The sequence below is a fragment of the Zootermopsis nevadensis genome, unplaced genomic scaffold (genome assembly GCF_977971745.1).
Source record: "Zootermopsis nevadensis isolate Lab colony 2312 unplaced genomic scaffold, Znev_1.0 Znev_ptg000011l, whole genome shotgun sequence".
NCBI lineage: Eukaryota > Metazoa > Arthropoda > Insecta > Blattodea > Termopsidae > Zootermopsis > Zootermopsis nevadensis.
Window position 1 is genome coordinate 13,883,069 of NW_028259143.1, and position 15,346 is coordinate 13,898,414.

Sequence of the window (15,346 nt, forward strand, 5' to 3'; positions counted from 1 at the left end):
GACCTCGGCCGGGTTTGAACCCGCGTACCTTGGGTCCAGTGGCGAGCATATTATCCTCTATTCCACGGATGGCGACACGTTCAAATATTACTTTGCTAAAATAACAAAAGGAAAGTTTATAAACAGCTTTTTATTTAATATTCAATTCATATTTAATTGGAACACTTAAACTATTTAAAAAAATCTGGACAATTAAACTAAAAACAAATTAACTAAAAGCAATTTAATTAAAAACACTATTTATGTAATACAATTTAACTTTTTCACTAAAACAATTAAACAATTTAACAAAAAAATTATTTAAAACACTATTTAATTAATACAATTTAACTATTTCGCTAAAACAATTAAAGTTTTTAACTAAAATATAATCAATTAAACTCAAAACAATTTAATTAAAACACTATTTAACTAATACAATTCAAAATTTTCACTAAAACAATTAAACTATTTAACTAAAATATAAACAATTGAACTATAAACAATGTAATTGAAATACAATATTTAACTAAAACAATTTAACGTTTTCATTAAACAATTCAACTATTTAACTTATCGTCTAAAAATGCTCAAACTATACTAAATTGGGCAGATTCATGATGTACTGTATTAACGATGCAAACACCACGTCGTCCAATCCTGGATTCTGCAAAGGAAATAAACATTTGTATCAGAACAGGAAATGCAATTACTGTAACAAGTATAGAAACACATGCAGCGAAAGATTATGAACGATTTGTTATTTTTATTCTTAAATATACAATATGTGAACTTTAACTGTTTAAATAAAACTTTAACTGTTTAAATAAAACATTGTAACTACTTAACTAAAGGAATTCATCTATTTAACTAAACCTATTTAACCTTTTAATTACAAACTACGTAACTAAAGGGGCAGATTCATTATTTCCTCAATGAAGGACGCAAATTCAATGTCGGCCATTTCTGGATTCTGCAAAGGAAATAAACATTTGGATCAGAACAGGAACTGGAATTATGGGTAACAATTATGGAAACACGTACAGCGAATATCTCGTGGTAGGCGATCTCTAAGGATGCAGGTTTTGAAGGAATTTGAGACGAAGCTCATGGTGAAAGACACTGAACTTATTCTAGTAACGTGGACTTCTATGTAAATTACACGCTTCAACCTGATTCGGCAGTTTTGGGGGTGACTTCTGTTTGACCCACTGTTCCATTTACCTGTCATAACCTGACCTGGTGTTGTAACTTTTATGCAGAGTGATTTTCATCTGCACGGAATTTACGAATCGGAGGGAGGGCCGGAAATAGGTCAAATGCAAGAACATAAAAATTACAAAGTGAACTTCAGGCTCATAGTATGCCTTCGTGGCCTATATATCATGTGTTCAGTTTATAATAAGGTAAATATAGATTTATGTAATCAATCAATTAATCATTATTCGTTAATTTCAACCGCCTGTATAACTACTTACAGTTATGCCGACAAGCACAGTTGCAATACTTATGGTTTCAACAGTCTCAGATCATATTTTTGTTCTCTTTTTAGTATGGGTTGGTGAATATAGTGACTCAAAACACAACGTTCATGCCGTCGTGCGTCATGCGCTGGAATGACAGAGAAGATTGGGATGTTTATTTCTCGGTGCTCTGAGTTTTTACCCAGCAATGATATTTTGTGTGGTGTGTGCTTAATTTGTTGATTTGCCCCGTTCAGTGTTACGGTTTATTTTTAACAATATCAGTAGCTCGGACTACTGTTGGTTTCAAGGTTTCAATAAAGAGGAGAATGTAAAAAATACACGGGCAGTTTTTGTATATGCTGTTCAGGAAAGGCAGCCTTAAACTTATGTATGTAAAATTTCTCACTTATGTAGTAGCAGCAAAATTCATGTTTCTGTACCTCAGAAACAAGCTGATGGATGACCGATTTGGTTATCAATAATTTTGTAGATAAGTTTTCTGTACTTCTCTTCTGCAGAATTTCTTATGTCAGGTTTTGCCTTCTTCGTTTCCCTGGTTTTTGTCAGAAAATTAAGAACAGTGTGTCATGTTCATTTTGCATGTGACTTTGAATTTCTCTTATTTTGTGAATAAATTCTATACCCAGACCTTCTGTCTGTAATATATGAACCAAAATGTAAGAATGTGTGAACACAGAAAGAAAGGATTCTAGCAGTAGTACCTGTTACTATCATGAATGTACCTCACGACAAAATGAAAGTCAGAAGTTTCATCCATTATTAGGCGGTTCCTGAATTTGTCTTGAAATGTCACCTTGCAACACTTCATGGAGGGCTTTTAACAAATCATTTTGAATAGCCAGTGATGTACCTTTGAAAACAGTGGTCATTCAGCAGAGGATCATAATGTTCTAGTGGTTTAAAAGATTCTGTACAATTATTTCTGTCAAGGGGCAACTCAGATTATTCATGACCTCTATATGGCAGTTCTTGATCTGGCAGCAGACAAGTCATGTCACCCATTTTAATATTTCTTAATTTGTATAAACTCCTTTATTATATTCTGAACTACTAAATGTAAGTTGGATCTCCAGAAGCTCATAATTTCTTTGGAGACTTAAATAAAGAATGACCTGCGTGTACTGTACATGTTTTGCGTAAGATTCGTGTTTTTCTTTTCTTTTCGTGAAGCATGTAAGTCATAAGTTTGTTAAAGGCCCCCGAAATCCAAAACATTTCAACATTTTTGGAAGACCAATTATGGCCAGCAAATCAGTTTCTCTCAGATTGATGCAAGCTGTTAACCATGGGTAAAAATGATATTGCAAAACAAAAGTTCCCAGTGTACATTTTGTTTTCCTTATATTCATTCGCTCTTAGGGTTTTATGTAGGTTGGTAATGTCTCCCATGTTTTAATGTTTTTAGTTTCTCCATGAATTTTCTTCTTGACAATAGTTTTTCTAAAAAACCTTGAATAACATTTTTATCTAGTTTCCACAAACTTCAAATGGTCTTCCACCGTCACTGCAGTTGTGTTTATGAAAATTGCAGTTTGTGGGTGATTTTGGTACAATTCACTTCTTCTTCAGTTCATGTTGAGGTCAGCCATTTTTTTATTTAAAAGAATAGTAAAGACCTTTCTTTTTCTTATACGTTTCTTATATTCACAATTTTTTAATATTTTTATTTGCATTTTTCTCGTGCGATTGTTTTGTAGCCACATCAGCATCAATAAGATACTCAATTTTTATAGCTTAAAGTCGCCTAAATAATATTTGAACATTCAGTGGTAAATCAAAGAAGACAACTCAGCCATTACAAGGGTTAATGTTTTTGAAGTAAATAATCGCTGTTTACACTATAGAACTCTGAATTATTTATTTTTAAAGCAGATTGTGTTTGTAGGTGTCACTAGGTCTGTTCCGTTTATGTGTTAGAGAGTTGCGTAATGATACTTCAATTAACAAAGTTAACGTGCTTTGTGTGTGTTACCTACTCAGCTATGAGTATATGTTCTTCGATACTGGGAGTGCCGTGAACAAAACACGTTAACAAACCTCTATGAAACATTGGATGCGTCTTTTAAATGAGGTGAATTATGCAGTGACAGTGCGTGTTAATTTGATTTTGCGTATTCAAATAACTTGTGTCTTTGATGTCAGCACGAAATAATTAGTCTGTAGTACCATGATGATACTGTATGTGTAAGTGAAATATTTATTAGTGTTGTGATTTTAGATCTTGTGCTTCAAAGTGGCAAGTCAGATAATTATTGTTTTATTTCTGTCATTAAAGAGGACTAATTGTTTATATTTATAAACTTGCAAGCCGACTCCAGTGAGAAGTTGGCAGAACACTGAGCTAAGATTTCATACTTGTATGATAAAATAAAAAACAAAAATTGCTTGCATCATCACAACCTCAAATCCTACATAGAACGAAATATGACTGGTAATAAGACAAATGCTGAGGAGTGCGTTGTTAAACTGTGGGCCAAATTAAACATGTCTTACATAAGCGAAAAGTGATTAAAATTTTGAGCCTTTTGGGTTGTTTTGGATCTCCAACAAGAGCATGTATTCAGAGTTTCAGTCATGTAGTGCAAGTAGCAGCGATCATCTGTTATCTTGAGAATGTTGAAATAAAAAATGTTTCCTTACACCAGAATATTATTGCTAAATATTTCAGTACACACACTCGTGTATTTGCGATACCAAGTTAAAGTATTCTGCCTTTTTTTATTTACATTTATTCAGCATGCCCCATTACAAGATTGCAATATTACATGCATTAATATATAACATGTTAACAGATTACACAACTCTAATATCATGATCCATTGCCACCGTTTGCACTTATGTTCCTGTGCTAAACTGCATTATAATCAATGGATTTAATGAATTTATATTTTAATATTTTCCGTCAAATCACAATTTTAATAAGATAATAAAATATAAAATATTTAAAATATCATTTCACGTTCCGCATCGAATGATCGATTTACAAATTGGAACGTCTCTTACGACATGTTTCGATTATATTTAACCGTCCTCAGGTACAAATTAGATTTGTAAATTTAAAACTCGAATTACAATCATTTACAATGTTATGCAGTTTATTGAAATGTTCTTATCAGATTACTCTTATATATTGAATATGCTTTGCGTATACAGAATTCTGCATACGCAAAGCATATTCTAAACACAGGACACTCATACAATACAATCACACAAACTATGGACATTCTAAAAATAGTACGTAACAAAAGACATAGAGATACAATAGAGAAATATTACATACAACAAACATATAAACAAAATCTTTCCCTAAACGACAACAATATTTTTCTTAAGAACCCCATCTTCAATGCCCTCCAGATCCTTGACCCCAACCATAACAACCTCCTTTCACCTACGCACTCCACGAGCAACCGCAATTCAGTATTAAACCTCGACCCGACACAGTAATACTTCTAGATGTCTTCCGCCAGACACGTCATGTCTCTATCAACTCATCACCGGTATGTTTTATTAAATTAATTTAATTTTATTTTACTTATGCATTCTACTATTTATTTACTTCCATCATTTTGTTTTCTATATTAGGGTAAGGTTGCTCAAGTCGTACCCCTTAAGAAAAAAAACGTATAAAACTTAGGATTTATCAAATAAATAGAAATTAAATGTGTTATTCAAAACTTGTGTTAATATTGTTGTTATTTATTATAACGAAATTAGAAAATCTATATGCTTTCACGTAAAATAAACTAAATCTTTAAAAACTTACATCGGTACGACTAAAGTAACCGGTTTCCTAAGTCGTACCACCTATAGCCTAAGTCGTACCTAAGAATTCAATTAAGCAACAATAATAATTAAAACGTATTTTTTATTAATCTGTTTACATGACACATAGGTATTCAGTTAGTACAAACATCACATACAATTTTTTTTGTTCTTTTGTCAACTCCAGCGCATACATCGTGCACCCATGATTTGCATTTCAAGCATTGAATCATGTTTTCCTCCCGATCTTCTCCACAAATAAAACAAAACCAATCGCTTTTCTTCTTTTTAATTTTTAATGCCAATTCCTTTTTATTAATTACTGCGTTTCTTTTATTTGCCGCATTTTTTATGTTTTCTTTATTATGCGTTGGCGTTATTTCGACTGACGAGGTAGAGCATTCACGGAACTCTTTGCTTTGGTTTATTATTGGAATAGGAGCTAAAATATTTAATTGCAGTTTTATTTGGTTTATAGGAGCGTCCGTACCAGTACGACTTAGGAATCTCATATGGGTACGACTTAAGACACGGCACAAGTTAAATTTAACAGTAAACATAACCTAACATTGAATAAAATTAATAAGATTTCGTTTCGACCAAACGATTATGTAAATTCTACTGAATTTATATTTAATAAGGAACATAATTTTATCAATAATTTACTTGCAAGATTAACTACCAAACATATGCAGAAAATTATAAGAAAATTGAAATAAACTTACTTGATGACAGGATTTGTAACGAGGCTGGTTTATGACAGACAATAATACGTAAAGCAACTTGGTTGACTCAGATGTATATTTGGTTGCCGTTGTATGTGCTGTTGTCGTAGTTCGTTCAAAATTCAAGTGGTACGACTTAAGCACTGGTACGACTTGAGCAACCTTACCCTACTCCATATTTATTAATGTTTTATTTAAATCATTACTTTACAGACTAATATTGAACATCAGATGAACCACGCCATATAAAAAACAATACCTTCGTTCTAATATATAAGAGTAATCTGATAAGAACATTTCAATAAACTGCATAACATTGTAAATGATTGTAATTCGAGTTTTAAATTTACCAATCTAATTTATACCTGAGGACGGTTTAATATAACCGAAACATGTCGTAAGAGACGTTCCAATTTGTAAATCGATCATTCGATGCGGAACGTGAAATGATATTTTAAATATTTTATATTTTATTATCTTATTAAAATTGTGATTTGACGGAAAATATTAACCTAATTCACAATATGACGCAAATATACTACCTTAATGAATTTATTAAAATGACCTAAATATTTTTGAACAATTTCTTCATGCAACACTGGCCATGTGCCACCATTCCTGACTATTGCATCTGTTTAATTACGCCTTGGTTGTTGTAGTTTATCGCAGTCATAGATGAGGTGATCCACTGTTTGTGCTGCTTTCAGGAATGAGCATGTTGGGTTGTCAATGATTCCAAACCTGTGTAGATATGATTTGTTTTTGCCATGGCCAGTCGTCATTGCTGCCAGTTCAGGACTTACTACAATATTTAGCTTCATTGTTTGTCGCACTGACGGGAAGAATTTCTTGCACGCTGCTCCTTTCTTGGTGGCGCTCCACTCATTTTGCCATTTTATAAATCCTTCCTCCTTTGTTTCTTTAATAATTGTACTTTTAGGCTTCTTTGCATGTACTACATTTCCACCATCTTCTGCTGCTGCCTTCGCTAATCTGTCCGCTATTTCATTACCGAAAATTCCGATGTGTGCTTTGATCCACCCAAAATGAATAGTCCAATTTTGATCTTTGAGATTCCTTAATCTATTTCTTATCTCAGATATTACAAAGCCATGTTTGAAGTTGTTTTTTAGTAGATCGAGAGAATCTGGACTATCTGTGTACACCGCTACTATTCTTTCCTCAATGCTGATTTCCCTTAAAGTTGTTACTGCATCCAAGGCCTCTAGAATTCCGATCTGCTCAGCTTGATTGTTTGAGCAGTGATCGGGTAACTTGGTTTTTAAGCTATGAATTAGTTCTCCATTTTTGAAGATAACACCGGCAGCACTCACCTTTCCCTGGTGTTTACTTCCATCTGTATAGATTTCCACAGTGTATTTATTGAAGAATTTCGCTTCATCAAGAGTTATTCTTTCCGCTGGATGAGAGCATTCCTTCTTGTTTAATGGTGCTTCGTACTCTGTAGAGTCATCTTTCAATTCGTGTATAGTTTTATATATCTGCACTGCTTCTTCGATAGTAATGCAGATAGGATATTCTGTCTTCATGGTCTTTTCGAAGTGTGCATTTGTCAGTAGTGAGCGATCAGCCCACTGCCTCTGCACAATTTCTACTCAATCCTTATCTTTGACTGCTAGAGCCATCTAGTAGGAATCAGGAGAGACTTGTGTGAGAAATGGCCAGCGAGTTTTGCTTACGAAACATCTCGTTCATGCTTTTTCGTGTCCTAAATCTAAGGCATGGGACCGCCGGCTTTAATTCCCCTCCGAAGGAAGTTGTGCTATGGATTTTTATCACCCCTTAAAATTCCATCAACCTCAGCAGTGTTTGAACTCGCGTACCTTGGGTCCAGTGGCGACGACATTAACCACTAGTGCACTGAGGGCGACAAGTTCATTCAAATATTACTTTGCCAAAATAACAACAGAGAATTTTTTTTTATTTAATATCCTTAAATATATAATTCATATTTAATTAGAAACTATTTAACAATTTAAGTGTTTAACAAAATCTAAAGAATTTAACTATTTAAAAACAACTATTTTACAAAAAATTAATAATTTAACTATTTAACAAAAACTGAACAATTTAACTATTTAAAAACAACTATTTTACAAAAAATTAATAATTGAACTATTTAACAAAAACTGAACAATTTAACTATTTAAAAAGAAATATTTTACAAAAAATTAATAATTGAACTATTTAACAAAAACTAAAGAAATTAACTATTTAAAACAACTATTTATTAGAAACTAAACGATTTAACTAATTCTTCACAAATGTCGTCCATTTCTGGGATCTGGAAAGGAAATAAACATTAGTATCAGAATAGCAACTGAAACAATGGGTAACAAGTATAGAAACACATCTCTAAGGATGCAAGTTGTGAAGAAGCTCACGGTGAAAGACACTGGGCTTATTCTAGTTGCTGGAACTTTTATATAAATTACAGGCTTCAACCTGATTCAGCAGTTTTTGGGGTAACTTCTGGAGGGCTATGAGCCGGGATAACTCAGTCAGTATAGTGACTAGCTGCCGGGGTTCGATCCCCTACGGGGGCAGAGGATGTTTCCTCTAGCCTCTGCGTCCAGACCGGCTCTGGGGCCCACCCAGCCTCCTCTACGATGGGTACCGGGGGTAAAGCCGGCCGGGGCGTGATGCTGACCACTCACCCCCATCTAGTGCCGAGGTCAAGGAAGAGAGGAGCTATACCTCCACTCCCCCCAAACGCCTACATGGCGTATAGTGGGACAGCTTTACTTTACTTTCTGGAGGGCTGGAAATAGGTCAAATGCTTTCACAAATCAGTGTTCGGCCCACGTAATTGTTGTAATCCAAAGGAGAGTTGACACTAACCTCATCATTAATTAACTCCTGAAGGTCATCATCCAGTAACCATTCGTCTACGAAGCTCAGCGATTCTGTCATTTCTGCTGTGTTTTGTTCCTGAAATTCAGAAAGTGGTGGATTAGTGGGCTGCAACCAGTGAAACAAAGTATTGATACGACATGCGATATAATAGTACGATGTATATTAATGTGGATATTTTGCAGATGCACTCTTTCCAAATGGGATCTGGTGAAAATGTGACAGAGGATTTTGATGTAAACCCAACAGAAATGGCTAACAGGAATAAAAGTTTGATTATAGGAGATTTCAGTGCTCAAGTAGGAAATGACGTAATAATCGTAGGTCAAGAAAAATGGTGACGTGTGCATAATTAATGTCCTTATAAATATAAACTATTTCTAACATATCTTTGCTTTCAAAAGCCAGTTTATTTTTAAAGAAACTGAAAGCAGATAAATTAATGTTTAAAACTTAGAGCAGAGTTTCAGGGATTTAAATAGTGGAATCTCCTAAATAAATTCAACTGCAATGCGCTCTTACAAACAGGGGCAGACATGCTTCCCAACAAACAGCGGCAATCGGGAGTTTACTCTGGTCATCTTTCGGCTCTGACATTCCACGCTTGTTTGTTTTCCATGTGCAAGCGACAGATGGCAGGCGAGTGAGTTGGTCCAAATAGTAATGACGACGACTTACGTCTGACGAAGCGACGCCTTGAGAGGCTGGGAACCCTCCCCATTGATTTTCCTGTTCCTGGATGGGGAGGGGAAGGGCGCTGCTTTCCTTCTCGGCGGTGGGGCGTCGTTTCGCAGACTGGCGTCTAGGGCGTCGCAATTTCCTAACACGGGCCTGCTCCCGGAGGCGCTTTTCCCTGCGGACCTGATTGGGGTTGTAGACGTAATCTGAAATCGGAAAGAATGACATTCAGGTCACAGCATTCCGTTAACGGTCGCTTGTGATCGCGTGATTTGACATCAGAGAAGGAAAATCAGCGACATTCATAAATCATATATTACAGAAAGACAGGAACAGTACAATGTATCTTTCTTCGAAACGTTGGCATCGAATTAGTCGCCGTGAAAGCTCCTGATAATACAAAATAATATTTCCATTGCGATTATTAAAAGGAAGCAAAAATTAATGACACTGAAGTGGCTTCAAAGGGAGGACTTCCGGGTAAAGTACTGCCTCAGTATCGAGGTTGAAGTCACTTTAAGACTTTGATGGGTTTTCGCGGTGGTGAGGCTGAGGAAGATGATTAAATTCTGGGTTTTGGTGCAGTGTAGACTTGGCAGGAAAAAAACTCAAGATATTGTTGACTTTTGCCACTCCAGCTCTGATCGACTCAAATCTTAAAATATGTTGCTAAAAGTGAATACTCGTCCAAAGTTCTCTTTCTTAAAATCGCTAGCAGTCAATCCCAAATAAATCTGAATCTGTGATTCTCCTCTTAATTCTCGGGTACATTTTTTGGAAGCTTTCTGCTGCTTTTTGACGTTAAAAGAGAATTAATTACGAGGGTCGCTCATTAAGTAATGCCCCACATTTTTTTCCTCAGAACATATTTATTCAAGATGGCTCAAATTTAGTGACAATATAAATCAATGTTTCCTTTACACATACTATTTTTCCACATAGTCCCCATCAACTTGTACGGTTTTACGCCAGCGTGGAACAAGTGCATGCATGCCTTGCCGGTACCAGCTCTTGTCCTGTGCACGTAGCCATGTCCTCACTGCTTGAATAACGCTCTCGTCATCTTCAAACCTTGTTCCGCGGATAGCATCTTTAAGTGGCCCAAAGAGATGGAGTCGGAGGGTGGATGGGGCAGCACCGTTCAACCAAATTTGGTGATTTCTTCCCGGGTTCTCGGACTTGTGTGAGGGCGTGCATTGTCATGCAGGAGCAAAATTTCTGCTGGATGCTTGTGAGGCCGAACTCGTCGGAAACGCTTCTTGAGGGTTTCCAGGGTCATAATGTACGCGTCTGAATTGATGGTCGCACCTCTTGGCATCACATCCACAAGAATGACCCCATCACTGTCCCAAAAGACAGTCATCATGACTTTTCCGGCTGAGGGAGTTGACTTGAATTTCTTCTTTCTCGGTGATAGAGGATGATGCCACTCCATTGACTGCCTTTTTGTCTCCGGCTCAAAGTGGTGTATCCAGGTTTCGTCACCTGTAATGATCCGGGACAGAAAGATCTCTCCCTCAGCATCAAAACGCTCCAACAATTCAGAAGAAATCGTTTTCCTTTGAATCCTGTGGTCTGCTGTGAGACTTCGTGGAACCCATCTTGCGCACACCTTCGAATATGCAAGAGCCCGGATAATTGCAATTACACTTCCATTGCTGACTGAAAGCTGTTGGGCCAATTGTCGAGTTGTGATGCGCCGATCCTCACGAATAATGGCATCCGCGCGGTTCAACATGTCTGGAGTGGTGGCTGTGGCAGGACGCCCAGAGCGCGGCAGATCACGGAGCTCGGTTTCTTCACTTCCTGAAGCTTTAACTCTCTTAGCCCAGCGACCAACGGTGCTCCTATCGACTGCACAGCTTCCATACACAGCACACAAACGTTTATGAATGTTCACCACCGTTTCTTTTTCAGCAACAAAGAATTCAATTACAGCTCGTTGCTTGTAACGAGAGTCGTTCACAGACGCCATTTTAACAGTTCACTACAGCTCCGCTATCGGTTGGAATCATTTGAAACTCCGTACACGAACGCGGGAAACATCAAATCTCAAGCATGTAAAAGTGCACTTTTCTATCTTCATTATTGGCTGAGAAAAAAAATGTGGGGCATTACTTAATGAGCGACCCTCGTACTTACCGGGGTATTTCGTCTTATGTTCCGCGTCCGCCTGGCGCGCGCGGGCAAAATACTCGTCCTTCTGCTCTACGGCAATGGACCTCCACATACATCCAAGTCTGCAAATAGAAAAAGCAAAACTTGTATGAACACAGGCAGGTTGCAGGACCATCATCCAAGGGTTGCAGCTGGGTAAAGGCAAAGGCAGTGGCGTATGACGGCGTCCAAAATGTTTCACCTGTTCTCGACGATCAGAACATTTTCAGCAAAGGGAAATAAGATATCCAATTCAAATTCACCTCATGCTTTCTCTGTCAATTTTGGATCTTTGCACTTTTACAGTAAAAGAATAGTTCCGGGCGGACTTATGAATTCTACTTCTCTACTGCCCTAAATATCCTGTGTTAATTTTATAATAAGGTAAATATAAATTTATAATCCAGCAATGGAAAGCAAATTAGCCTTCAGCGTAATGTGCTGACTTTATGAATCGAATCTTGCAAGAGTCAATATTTTTTTAATTATTAGGTCTCATAGTTTATCCTCACCACAATTATCAGTGTCGTCACGAAATATCCCCCCCCCCCCCCCCCTTTTAGAAGTACAAATTTCTAAGTGCGCGTTCTGAACATGAGAAATTTCTCACATATAATTTTACAGGTTCGCACTGTCACCATGTTTATAATTGTTAACTTGCGTGCAACGATCATACATGTCCGCTGAATTCAAATATCTTTGAAGACAATCTGTCATTCACGAATGCTCTGCACATTAAATTATTAACACGTAATTGTCATGAAGTACATTTTGTATTACAACTTACCTCACGCTAATCTGATTATTGCTGTCTGCAGGGTACAGGGCAGCCAGTTCTTTTCTCCACTCATTGGAGAAGATGACGAAGGCGTTAGGCGGCCTTGGTATTTTCGCGCACCTTTCCGCCTTCCTCTTCCCTCCGATCTTCTCTGGCTGCCCTGTAACTTGCAGCTGCTGGTGTTCCTGAGTTTTTCCTGAAAGAATGATGGAATCCATGTATAAAAACTATGATAATCAGAATATGGCCAACATTATATAAATAAACATAGCTATCTCCAGTGTACCTGACCCTATTTTTACTGAATAGTTACAGACATATGAAGCGTAAGTAATAAAATACGCTGTTGACGTTTCTGAATGTGGTTGTGTGTAAAGAAGGAGCGAGGTTTCAGTAACATCAGTATAACAGAGAATATGTGAATTGTGAATAAGAGGCGCACAGTTTTGTGTTTTCATCTTAACGAGGACGTCGTTAAACAGGCTGGCTCTGATTGAGTCTTCCCGAAAGAGGGAATTGTGTCTACCCTGGAGGACCCATCAGACAGAGCTCTTCCTTGTCACTAGAGACTGAGGCGCAATGTACAAGATGGCTTCTGACACGTGGACTCAAAATTAAGTATTCTTGGTCTCAACTCTCAGAGAGCAAAGTAAAAGTACATAATTCAACACTAGAAAAGATTATGTCAAGTCCAGCAAATTTAAAATGTCTGACAGTGACTATAATAAACCAAAATTGATTTTATTTGGAGAATTCTTATTACAATCCCTTTAACACTTGTTTTCCCTTTGCTAAAATCACTTAAAATAATGAAATAATGAAATTATGGGGTGCATATCTGGACATCTAGAAAGATGCATAAACATCATAATTGACAGAACATCATACTGATGAGATTTACGGACTATACTCCACAAATTACTGCATGCACAGAATTAAACGACACTTACTGTCTGCTGCCAGCCATCCAATGTTATTCTGAAGGCTCTTCAGCTCCCTCATAGGCATTTCCGTAGGGTTTACCTGAGGACAGACACAAAATGAGTTATTTTATAGTCCAAGAATTCTCTGCAACTTCATGAAGTTAATATTTCTTACGGAACTTTTGTCCCAGTCACACACAAAACGCAGGTGCCTTGGCTGTTTGTGTTTGCACTGCAATTGATTTTCGTTTCTAACAGAAGATATTAAGAAGACTTCATTTATATGAACAGAAATTAAGGCTGTGTCAGATAAAGATTTACTTTTATACTTAGCTTGTTAGGAGACGTTTCAAAGTTTTAATTACAGGATACAAGTCGGTTAATGATTAATTCTGAGAAATTAAGCTGTTCACTCAACAGAAACTTTCCGCTAGACGAAAAATTAAAGACTGAAAACAATTAACAATGTCTGAATATGACAAGTGACCCGGTCGTAAGTCCGTATCAGCTGTTAGGTTAGCCGGAATTCAAGTAACTTCGTTGATGTGGCCGACGTGTGTCGCTGCTATCATTTTAATGCTTAAAAATCACATACAACCTCTCAAGATAACGAAATAATAATATTAATAATAAATAGGAAATCCATGTCTCAGCCTTTGTGAAGAGCAGGAGAATAAAAAATCCGATAATTCAATAACTCTAGATCCACTCTACAAACTTACTATGCTCAACACGACTCGCTAAAGACTGGCGGAAGCAACCAACCAAGATAACGAAATAATAATATTAATAATAAATAGGAAATTCATGTCTCACCGTTTGTGAAGAACAGAAGAAAAAATCCGATGATTCCATAATTATATTACACTTTATCAGCTAACTAATCTCAACACCATTGGCTAAAGACTGGCGGAAACCGGTTGGCAACTGCTATTTATACCCATACAACGCGTGACGTCACGTATTGCGCAACAGTGAGAAAAGGCGCTCAATTCGGTTCATTCATGCGTGCATAAGAAATGAAAAATGAACCTTATGGCCTGCCAATCGAGACTGTTGCACGTCTGCGTCACAGGTGTGCTTTACGAATTCCAATCTTTCTCGCGCAGGTTTTCGTATTTTATAAGAACGACTGCGTTTCGTATTTACACATTATTTGTAGTTAAAGAAATACAAATTTTAATTACTCCAAGTTATAATTTGGTTACATTCCATCCTAAATATACGAAGTCAATAATTAATATTAAATACTTTCTGTGTAAAAGGAAATAAATTTAAAGGTAATGAAAAGAGGCTTGAAGTAAATTTTGTAATTTAATTTGCTTTTGTTTAAAATTATCGTCGTATTTTATTTTTTATTATTATTAGTGTTCTGTCTGACGACAGGTCCATATGAACAGGATCCTTCCATCCTTTTCTCGGACTGGGACCTGCTCATATACGTTCTTGGCAGATGATCCAGAAGTGGTTTGCCATTGCCTTCTTCTGTGTGTGAATGGAGTAATTGTTGGGATGCCACGGAGAAACTTGTTTAATTTTAAAGACGATTTTTGAGGGGCCCGGGCACTGTTGTACCCATCGCCCCTGGGCGAGGAAAAGTGTTTCCTTCCTTCGAATCCCGATTATTCATTTTGACCAATGAGAGATCACAGGAAGGTCAGAACTCTGGGGAAAAGTGTCCTGTGTTCGATTTCCTTCAAGGGCGGTTCCTGTAGCTCGGAAACTAAGCGAGACAGAAGAAGGGCGCAAGGATCAGAATCTTTTGCTTCGAATGGGAGATTACGGAAACGAAGGACTCAACACTGAGTTCGAGTCCCGACAGGATGGTTTCTGTTCATTGGAACGCAACTGCGATAAAAGAATGACGTCAATGAAAAGTTCTTTAGTTTCGGAGAGGAAATTTTGGGGTCTAAGGTCACAGACACGGATACACAGTCCTCGGTTCCAGTCTCTATTAGGTCGTTGGTTTCTCGGGTAATT

General features: G+C 36.9%; 2 protein-coding genes and 1 long non-coding RNA gene across 3 annotated transcripts in view; 1 reads left to right on the forward strand and 2 right to left on the reverse strand.

Annotated features, from left to right (window-relative positions):
* The first annotated feature begins 1,226 nt into the window (after nt 1-1,226).
* Nucleotides 1,227-15,346, forward strand: part of LOC147874125 (uncharacterized) — a 43,831-nt gene continuing 29,711 nt past the window's right edge. The window contains exon 1 of the long non-coding RNA XR_015534642.1: nt 1,227-1,385. This is a non-coding gene — a long non-coding RNA (uncharacterized LOC147874125). The remainder of the gene's footprint in view (nt 1,386-15,346) is intronic.
* Nucleotides 8,126-14,258, reverse strand: LOC147874126 (uncharacterized). The gene is made up of 7 exons (XM_087346930.1): nt 14,183-14,258; nt 13,394-13,466; nt 12,453-12,639; nt 11,651-11,748; nt 9,509-9,714; nt 8,819-8,908; nt 8,126-8,261 (listed from the first exon to the last, which is right to left on the reverse strand). Exons 1-7 carry the CDS (start codon nt 14,219-14,221, stop codon nt 8,208-8,210), a joined length of 747 nt encoding a protein of 248 aa, XP_087203056.1. The 5' UTR covers nt 14,222-14,258; the 3' UTR covers nt 8,126-8,207.
* The window catches only part of LOC110837201 (mariner Mos1 transposase), a 157,305-nt gene continuing 152,285 nt past the window's right edge, over nt 10,327-15,346 (reverse strand). The window contains exon 2 of the mRNA XM_087346923.1: nt 10,327-11,600. Coding sequence (XP_087203049.1) covers nt 10,650-11,483 — 834 coding nt within the window. The 5' untranslated portion in view covers nt 11,484-11,600 and the 3' untranslated portion in view covers nt 10,327-10,649. The remainder of the gene's footprint in view (nt 11,601-15,346) is intronic.

What these genes read in the sequence shown, in the direction of transcription:
- LOC147874126 (XM_087346930.1), bottom strand. Translation starts at nt 14,221, where the DNA reads ATGGAATCATCGGATTTTTTCTTCTGTTCTTCACAAACG. An exon ending in AATAATCAGATTAGCGTGAG is followed by an intron (nt 11,749 to 12,452) that starts GTAAGTTGTAAT and finishes TTCTATTTGCAG; the next exon opens with ACTTGGATGTATGTGGAGGT. An exon ending in AGGAGTTAATTAATGATGAG is followed by an intron (nt 8,262 to 8,818) that starts GTTAGTGTCAAC and finishes TTTCCTTTCCAG; the next exon opens with ATCCCAGAAATGGACGACAT.